This window comes from Arachis duranensis, chromosome 8, assembly GCF_000817695.3.
Source record: "Arachis duranensis cultivar V14167 chromosome 8, aradu.V14167.gnm2.J7QH, whole genome shotgun sequence".
Taxonomy (NCBI): Eukaryota; Viridiplantae; Streptophyta; class Magnoliopsida; order Fabales; family Fabaceae; genus Arachis; species Arachis duranensis.
In genome coordinates this window covers 24,804,023-24,814,543 of record NC_029779.3, presented here as the reverse complement: position 1 = coordinate 24,814,543, position 10,521 = coordinate 24,804,023, and the positions used below count along the sequence as shown (strand labels likewise).

Genomic DNA, 10,521 nt, shown 5'->3' with positions numbered 1-10,521 from the left:
CTTTGCTTCTGCTCATATGAAAGAGAAGAAAACAAGAAAATATGGAATCCTCTATGTCACAGTATAGAGATTCCTTAAGGTTTCAGAGGAAAAGAAAAATAGAAGGAAGAAGTAGAAGAATTTGAACTTATCAAGAGAGATAGAGTTCGAATTGTGCATTAAGGAGGAGTGTTAGTCCATAAATAGAAGGATGTGAAAAGAGGGGAAGAAATTTTCAAAAATAAATTAAAAAGATTTTAAAAACATTTTGAAAAATACTAATTGATTTTCGAAAACTAAGAGTGGAAAAGAAATCAAGTGATTTTTGAAAAAGATTTTGAAATTAGAAATCAAAAAAGATATGAATGAAAACTATTTTGAAAAAGATATGATTAAAAAGATATGATTGAAAAGTTATGGTTTTAAAAAGATGATTGAGAAGATATGATTTGAAAAACAATTTAAAAAGATTTGATTTTGAAAATTAATGACTTGGCTAACAAGAAAAGATATGATTCAAACATTAAACCTTCCTCAACAGAAAAGGCAACATATTTGAAATGTTGAATCAAATCATTAATTGATAGCAAGTATTTTTGAAAATGGAAAGAAATTGATTTTGAAAAAGATTTGATTGAAAAGATTTGAGTTGAAAAAGATTTGATTTTGAAAATTTTGAAAACTTGAAAAAAAATTTGAATTGAAAACAGAATCTTCCCTCTTGTGCCATCCTGGCGTTAAACGCCCAGAATGGTATCCATTCTGGCGTTTAACGCCCAAAGCACTACCCTTTTGGGCGTTAAACGCCCAACCAGGCACCCTGGCTGGCGTTTAAACACTAGTTTGCCTTCCTCACTGGGCGTTTTGAACGCCCAGCTTTTTCTGTGTAATTTCTATGTTGTATGTTCTGAATCTTCAATTCTCTGTATTATTGACTTGAAAAGACATAAATTAAAAATATTTTTTTGGATTTTTAATAATGAGGAATAATCAAAATGCAACTAAAATCAAATAACAATGCATGCAAGACACCAAACTTAGCAGTTTGTATACTACTGACTTAACAAAATGAGAATGCATATAACAAAACACTCAAGTCAAGAGAATTCAAAGATCAGAGCAAGGAAATCATCAAGAACATCTTGAAGATCACTTAAGACACATGAATGAATGCAAGAAGAACAGAAACATGCAATTGACACCAAACTTAACATGAGACACTAGACTCAACAAGAAACATACAATATTTTTGGTTTTTATGATTTTGTAATTTTTTTTTATTTTTCGAAAATTAAGTGGAAAAAGAAAATAAAGATATCAAAATTCTTAATGAGAATTCCAGGACATTGCATTCGTTAGTCTAAAGCTTTAGTCTAAAGGAATTAGACATGGCTAGCCAAGCTTCAGTAGGACATTGCATTCAAGAGCTAAATTGATGAGAATCAATCAGCTTTGGTGATGATAAGAACATCACCTTGAAACACTAGAATTCATTCTTAAGAACTCTGAAGAAAAATACCTAATCTAAGCAACAAGATGAACCGTCAGTTGTCCAAACTCAACAATCCCCGGCAACGGCGCCAAAAACTTGGTGCACGAAATTGTGATCATCAATGGCGCCATCAACATGGTACGCTCAATTGCAATCTCAACTCTTTATCACCAAGTAATACCTTACATGAGTAAGGGTCGATCCCACAGAGATTGTTGGCTTGAAGCAAGCTATGGTCACCTTGTAAATCTCAGTCAGGCAGATTCAAATGGTTATGGATGATATATGAATAAAACATAAAACAAGAGATAGAGACACTTATGTAATTCATTTGTGAGAACTTCAGATAAGCGAATGGAGATGCTTTGTTCCTTCCGTCTCTCTGCTTTCCTACTGTCTTCATCCAATCCTTCTTACTCCTTTCCATGGCAAGCTGTATGTTGGGCATCACCGTTGTCAGTGGCTACAGTCCCGTCCTCTCAGTGAAAATGTTCAACGCACTCTGTCACAGCACGGCTAATCATCTGTCGGTTCTCAATCAGGTTGGAATAGAATCCAGTGGTTCTTTTGCGTCTGTCACTAACGCCCAGCCTTCAGGAGTTTGAAGCTCGTCACCGTCATTCAATCATTGAATCCTACTCAGAATACCACAGACAAGGTTTAGACCTTCTGGATTCTCTTGAATGCCGCCATCAATTCTAGCTTATACCACGAAGATTCTGATTAAGGAATCCAAGAGATATCCACTCAATCTAAAGTAGAACGGAGGTGGTTGGCAGGCACACGTTCATAGGTGAGAATGATGATGAGTGTCACGGATCATCATATTCATCAAGTTGAGGAACAAGTGATATCTTAGAACAAGAACAAGCTAAATTGAATAGAAGAACAATAGTAATTGCATTAATACTCGAGGTACAGCAGAGCTCCACACCTTAATCGATGGTGTGTAGAAACTCCACCGTTGAAAATACATAAGAACAAGGTCTAGGCATGGCCGTGAGGCCAGCCCCCATGATCTAAGATAGCATAATACTAAAGATAGCTACCAATATGAAAATACAATAGTAAAAGGTCCTATTTGTAGAGAACTAGTAGCCTAGGGTTTATAGAGATGAGTAAATGACATAAAAATCTACTTTCGGGCCCACTTGGTGTGTGCTTGGGCTGAGCATTGAAGCTTCCATGTGTAGAGACTTTTCTTGGAGTTAAACGCCAGCTTTTGTGCCAGTTTGGGCGTTTAACTCCCATTCTTGTGCCAGTTCCGGCGTTTAACGCCGGCCAGTTTTGAGCTGATTTGGAACGCCGGTTTGGGCCATCAAGTCTTGGGCAAAGTATGGACTATTACACATTGCTGGAAAGCCCAGAATGTCTACTTTCTAACGCCGTTGAGAGCGCACCAATTGGGCTTCTGTAGCTCCAGAAAATCCACTTCGAGTGCAGGGAGGTCAGAATCCAACAGCATCTATAGTCCTTTTCAGTCTCTGAATCAGATTTTTGCTCAGGTCCCTCAATTTCAGCCATGAAAATACCTGAAATCACAGAAAAACACACAAACTCATAGTAAAGTCCAGAAAAGTGAATTTTAACTAAAAACTAATAAAAATATAATAAAAACTAACTAAAACATACTAAAAACATACTAAAAACAATGCCAAAAAGCGTATAAATTATCCGCTCATCAGCCTTATATGCCACTTTCATCATCCTTATCAATCAAGTACCATCTTTCTCAACCACCTACTACCTTTTAAAAGTCTTTCTTTATCTCCAAGTTACTACCATTTCCTAATTTTATCCTATTACTAGACTTACTAACAAGATTTAGGGCTAAAGGAATGAAAATAGAAGTTTAAAGATTTGAAATTAAACTTTAAAATACAAAATTTATGTTTGCTAAAATTGGGGCCACACATACGTGTGGGCATGCGTTTTCTTGCTCACGTACACAAGCACCCTACTCGCGTACGCGAGATATCCAACCCGTAGAGGTTGGTCGCATCACGTGCAATGGTCACATATGCAAGACCTGCAGATTAGCAAAAATGTTGAGTGCTGCAGAATTTTAGCCTTGCCCTCCGAATTTTCGACGCGCATAAGTTTTTCGTTTTAAATCATTTTTCTTCCATTCTTCGAATGTCATAAACTTCATGGACCCAAATTTCATATGAAATAAATTTGAAATCATTTGGGGTTCCGAAAACCAAACTATGCTTCACCGAAGTTCGGCCAAAAATCAATTTTACACAAAAAGTTTCAAACCTCGATTTTCATCAAAAATCAAAACTCAATACCAATATTCTATACTTATACTTCTAAACAGCACCTAAATCTATCAACTATTAACCCATCCTTCTCATTTATTCCATTACATATTATTATACAACTTATCAAATTCACCCCCAAGAACTCATAACCAACATAATCTCATACTCAATCATTTTCAACACATCATATATGGCCTTCTCTTATGAAACAACACATTCATAATTCATTATCATCACATAATCTCATCATCATTATTACTCAACATTTACCATCATCAAACATTCAATATACATTTCAACCACCGAAACAACAATCATCAACGCTAGTCATTAATCATCAACCATACATGCCATACAACCTATCTTAAGGTCATCTAGACTAAGTTTTCACAAGACATTTTATATTAAATACGAGAAACCTAAATCATACCTTAGCCAATTTCCCGATAAAGCCCGGAACACTATGATTAGCACGTTCCGCAAGGACCCAAGCTTTCGAAGTCACACCAAATGGATCTCCAACTCCCTAAAGTCCAACTTCAAGTCTCCAACATCACCAATGACCACCAACATGTCCCAAAACAATCCACAACTCACTCTAATACAAATATTCATCACTAAATCAATATAAATTCCACTTAATCACAAATTTTACAAGGATTTGAGTTATCTCACCTTAGCCACAGAGAATTGATGTAAGACCCATCAAGGTCACAAAGCCAATTCAATTCTAAACACCGAAATTACACAATTTCTCAACACTAAACTCAATTTATTTTTGAAATTAAGGACTGAGCTGCATGGAGTGAAAATAAGGCTTACCTATGAAATTGTTAGATGAGTCTTATAGAGCTCGTCGCGGTGAACGCGTAGCCACAAACAATGCGATGATCGGAACTCCGGATTAAAAGTTACGTGAAATTAAAAATCAAACCAAGGGTTTGTTAATGGGGTTTCTTCCCCTTCCTCAGTGAGAGTAAAATTGGATCTTGAGTCTGTTTTAGGTTCGATTCGTTCAGTTCAATCTAATTTTAGATTAATTTCTTTAAAATTAGTGTCAAAATTTTTATTTTACTTAGCTCTATTACATTAAATTATCAAATTCTATTTTTTTAATTTTTGTAATTAATAATTAATTTATTGATTAATTATTTACTGATTTCTCGAAATTTACATTTAACATGTGTTCTTAGAATACAAATTATATACTTCTTAATACTACGTAGAAAGGCTCTCAATCAACATTAATTTGGAAACAAGTGATTTCCTTTAACTTGTTAATTACCCGGATGAATATTATCTTCATTAGCCCTGCGAGCTTTAATAGCACAGGATTTTGTACATAAACTTATTCAAACAAGTATTCAATGCCAAATGATATTTTTATTCCTTTTTAAATGGAGTGACCCTTTAAATTAAATATTTACACTAGCATACTGTACTTTTATTAATTTTCTAATGATAAAATAAGTAACTACTATTAATCACTAGTTGAATTTTGTATTAAAAGAAAAATTAAAAATAAAAAAATGACAATAAATCAAATAAAACATCGGAATCAAATCGAAACGGTGTAGACCTTCAAATGGTAATAACCTAAATAAATTTGTAAATGAACATTTTCTAGAAAAAAAGAAAACAATGGAAGAAGAGAGAGACAAAGAGAGGGTGGATTGTGGAAGTCGAATCATGTAACTAATTTGTACTATAGCGTAGAATTTTGGCAGCTTTTGCCGTTAGGGTAATCGTGTAGCAGCTGTTATTTTTTCCCTCTCAAAACGCAAAAATTTGAATACTCAAATCTCAAACGTTCAAATTCAATGGACGATACTTCTGCAAATGAACACGCTCCTCACCACACGCCTCCTCCGCCTCTCGTATCCGTAGCTCCCTTCTCCACCGCCGGGCGCCGCCTCTCTGCCACCTTCCAACGGCGGTCCAGCATCCCTGTCCCTTCGGATAAGCCTCCGGTGGCGTGGATATCCCTGCAGGGACGGCTGGTTAACACCGAGAATGCCAGCTCAGCTAGAACCGTTGGGCTAACCGGAGAGGAGGCGCTTGCGTGGGAGCTCTTCACACCTGTTCAGAGGTTTCTGTTAGTTGCGGTTATTGCCGTTGCAGTTTCTGAGTCCAAGAAGAACAAGCAGATATGGAACCTTAAGAAGTCCGTTGAGCTTAGGGTAGTAGATTGATTCCTTTTCCTTTCACTTTCACTCTTCTCAATTTGATTAGTTTAATGCATATCATGATCTGAATAAGATATTATTAGACTTTTGTGTTTCCTTTTCATGATTATGTCTCCTTTTTAAGATTCGATTAAATCTCACTTTCTATGGTAGTAGGGACCTTGGTTTGCATTTGATTTGAAACTTAAATAAACTATTCATATGCTTGTTTTCTTGTTTTGAAATCATGATTTTGTTTTGTTTTTGTGGCTTTTTACTTACCAGGACCAGGTGCTATCAAGCATGCAGCAGAAGCTTGACGATCTTTGTGAGCAGTTAAACAGCACTAAAGAGCTCTCAACTGCTGCCTTCAACAAATCATCAAACAAGGATGGAGAATTGCAATCGAGTGAGGCATTTGACGCTGAGAAAATCAAGTTTGTTGATTGTGGTTGTTGGCATTGTGAACAACATTACGACCTTTTCAATGAATTGGTGACTATGAAGCTCTTCTGTTTACTCAACATTTTATGACACTGTTTTGATCATTCACTAATTCACTTTGTTAGCAGGGTGCATCTATTACAAGAGATTCCATTGGAAATGAGTCTATCCAATGCAAGAATTCTTTCTCTAATGAAGAACAAGAGGAACGAAGAATGTCTGATTTGTCAGATTGGGCTTCAAGTGTCACCTCTTCTGCAGAAATTCAGGTAATAATCTTGTCTTCACAGTAATCATATAGATAGAGACTCATATGTCTTGACTCTTCCTGTAAAGTTGATAGTTGAGAACTATTAAATGATTTGACATGTTTGATTAAATTGTCATTTAACTGTTTTTTCAACTATCTTCACACAAAGATAACCGCATGGATTTCCAACAATCATATATACTTCATTACTTCATAGTCGTTCTTGTCAAGCAATATATCCAATGACTTTTGAAGAACTTTTACCTGACATTATTACTGATTAGTTTTCTCTTGTGCTATTTATATATAGTTAAACAACTTGGTTGTAGAACAAGATATTTATAATCTTAAGAGGGATTGTGAAGAGAAAGATGCAACAATTAAGAATCTAACCACCCTGATGAAATCCTCTGAGGCTGCTAATTACAAGGTGATAATACTCATTCACATTGCATTCAAATTTTCCTTTTGTCTGGTTTACTAATCACTTCCGATACTGTTTAAAACAGAGGGCTGCTGAACTAGAAGACATCATACGTAGGAAGAATTCGACGATCTCAAAATTAAAGAAGGATTTGGTGGTTCTAGAACAAAAGGTAAGAAGCTGATACAAGATATTGTCATTTTGAGATGATAATGAATAAGGACACACATAATTTTTCTACGAAGTGGCAACATAAGACATAACTGGTTTTTTTCACTGTTGAGTGTAGGTTATGCAGCTTACCAGAGAACGCCGAGCCTCCTTCACTGCCGGTGAATCCAACGGTAGCAGTGTGCTGCCTCAAATGAGGGACAATCTCATCTATGATATGGATAGCACTAGCAGTCCTTCATCTTCCGATTCAGATAGTACTCCAATCAACAATGCAAGAGATACTCCACATTATTCGCCTTCAGCAAGGAATCAGAAATCTGCCCCTGCAAAAGTACCTAGATCTCGATCCGTGAGTCCTCTTAAAGAAGTTTCAAGTAACAGGAAATTCAATGCAGCCTCCTCTTCGAGCCAAAAGCAACTGTCAGCTCGTGGGGACTTGAAAAAGAGTAGAAGAAGGTCTCTTGGTGGGGCTAAGAGTGCATCTGGACATAAGAGATGGGTGTAAGATATTTGGTAAGTAATCATGTCCTTTTGTTCACTCCTGATACAACTTCTCTGTGGTGTTGATTCTCAAAGTTGATTTTTAAGGTAATGAGTAATGACTAAAGTGCAGGTGCCTTTTGTTTATTCCTTGTCGGTTGAATAATGTTCTGTAATTATCCAACCCAATGGAATGGTGTCTACAGAATGTAGTAAAGATATATATAGTAGGATTATAATGATAATACTTGCATGTAAGTGTTGTACTTGCTTGCTGCACATTGGTAAATTACTTCCATAATTATATGGTTCCAAATAGTTTTAGATTCAACAATTCAGTCTCAAACAAATTTTTATTATTCTAAAAACTCCCAAGATGCATCGGCTTTTTGATAAGGAAAATTAATTTGTCTGATGATAATGATATTTTTTTAATTTAATTATCTTATAATAAAATTTGTTAAAAAAAATTATTTATTCAATATACATATTAAATTTTTTATTGAAAATAACAAATGACCAATTTATAATAATTATAAAGGATTTTAGAAATAGGTTAAGGATGAATTTGAGTGTTTATTATTTACTGTTACTATATTATATACAACTAGTACAAGTTATACATCTATAAAAAATAAAAAATAAGATCTCTATGATGTGTATAAGTGTAAGATAATTCTCTTCTCTTAAGATAGCTTTTAGAGTTAAATGTTCAATTCTAATAGCATATCTAATTTAATATTTTTGGATTAGCTATGCACAAATATTCACACTCTGGGTCATCATTCCGGGAGTGTATTATAAGTTCAGAATCACGCACCATGTTTTTTCTTCTGCCTTGTTTGGTTGTTTTGATAAAAATGAAATGATGTAGTGGAGGTCAAAGTTTATTTGGTTATGGTGTGTTGGGGTGAGCTGCCATATTGGGCAACATGCCGTTATTCAGCGGGTAGAATTGGTTGGGTCATAATAGCAGTAGTCAATGAGGCTATGCTTTTCTCATTTTCTTAAAAGACTGCTGTTGTGGCAAGACTTTAGTCCTGCGAGTGTATTTGGATTTAAAATTTGACTGATCCTAACATTTACTTTGAGTAAACAACTTAAATAAACTCTTTTAAAAAAAAAATTTAAAGAATAAAAACTTTTATTAAGAGCAGTTTATAAATAAGTTGTTTTGTATTTAAATTTTTAGTTATAGAAATACTTATTTTAAAGTTATAGTGTTTAGATGAATAACTCAAAAATTACAATTTTTTTACACAATAAAATAGATATTAAAACAATGATGATAATAAATACTTTTCAATATTGAATATTAATTTTACATAACCTAATCACTAAAATCGTTTAGGCAACTGATTTTTTATTTGCTCTCTTATTAGTTCCATTTTGTAGGCAATTGGTTCTTCCTATATAATATCATTAGAAACCGGTTCTTCTACTTCACCTTCACCCATAATGATATTCTTGTATGTGGTAAATAGTAATAAAATTTTAATTCACAATAATCTTGATGACAATGCTAAAGAAATTATTGTGTAGTTAGTGTTTGATATTTTATTGTGTATGATATGGTAGGCAGTGGCGGAACTTGAAACAAAATTTTGGGGACCAGATAGAAGATAATTGTCAAAAACCTTTTGATATGGACCCATTTAAGATAAGCTTGTCTAATCTGATCTTTCTGGTTTGGGTGACATTGCCAAATTTAAAGCCATTTTTCAGAGTCTCGTTCCAAAAAATTAAGGTCAAACTCATCAGATGTAACTTTTTGAACTTTTGAATGTTGTATCTCACTTTCTTCGTGATTCATTAAAGTAGAAGAACTATCTACAAGTGTTGATATTGTAAAAGTGATATGTTCTCCTTCTTAAATATTAACCTTCCTCTTAAAAAATGAATCAATTCTTTGATTTTTCATTATTATTTTATATAAAAATTTGAATATATATTCTATAGAATAAGNATTGAAGATTCTATTATTTTTTATCATATAAAAAATTAAATTAAATAAATAATAACATATAAAATAATATTAAATTAAATAAATAAAAAATATTTAATTTTTTATATTTGAACTTAAAGGTCGAGAGAATGTTGCTCATTGAACTTATTGGATACTTTAAGTCATCGTAAAGTATTTAAGCTAATTGAACTATTTTTTATCTTTTAAAAAGTACTACTAATTTTTTTATAAAAAGTTTGGCCCCCTTGTCTAAACTAAACTCCACCACTGATGGTAGGTAAAAATAAAAAAAATAAATGTGAAATGTATGTCAATGTATATTTTATTGTTGTTTTTTTTTACTCCTATTAGAACTCCCTCCTTACTAGAGTTAAGAACTTGCTATAACTAACTATAAAAATAATAGCAAGCTATATAAAAATAAAATCATACGTGAAAAAAAATAAAATTAAAACTGATATTTCATACCATATACAATATTAAAACAAATTTAATAATAAAAATAGAGTGATAAAATGATAAAAAAAATTAACTAAAAAAAATATATACAAGAGGTAGTTCAGATGAAAGGCCAATATTTTCAGCAGATGGAATATTGCGTAAAAATGATGGTAGAAGGCCAGTACTTAGAACTTTGCATGAAAATGTTGATGGGGTTTAGTATTTCTAGTAAAAACAAGAAACATTTTTTCATAGAGCAAGAATGAAAGTAAATATTTTTTGTTTTGGAGTCAATTTTATTTTATAGAATGACTTATCAAGAAGGAAAAGTCATATATTTTTACTTTTTCAAAAAGTTGTGAATTAACTTTTTGAGAAGTTAAAAGTTTTTTTTAAAATGATTTCAAACACGCTTTCATAATTCAAAAGTTAAAAAAAA

At 33.3% G+C, this 10,521-nt stretch overlaps 1 protein-coding gene across 1 annotated transcript; it reads left to right on the top strand.

Annotated features, from left to right (window-relative positions):
- The first annotated feature begins 5,370 nt into the window (after positions 1 to 5,370).
- Positions 5,371 to 7,973, top strand: LOC107461549 (uncharacterized). Its single transcript, XM_016080069.3, has 6 exons — positions 5,371 to 5,918; positions 6,189 to 6,398; positions 6,476 to 6,616; positions 6,908 to 7,027; positions 7,107 to 7,193; positions 7,311 to 7,973. Exons 1-6 carry the CDS (start codon positions 5,559 to 5,561, stop codon positions 7,698 to 7,700), a joined length of 1,308 nt encoding a protein of 435 aa, XP_015935555.1. The 5' UTR covers positions 5,371 to 5,558; the 3' UTR covers positions 7,701 to 7,973.
- The last annotated feature ends 2,548 nt before the right edge of the window (positions 7,974 to 10,521 follow it).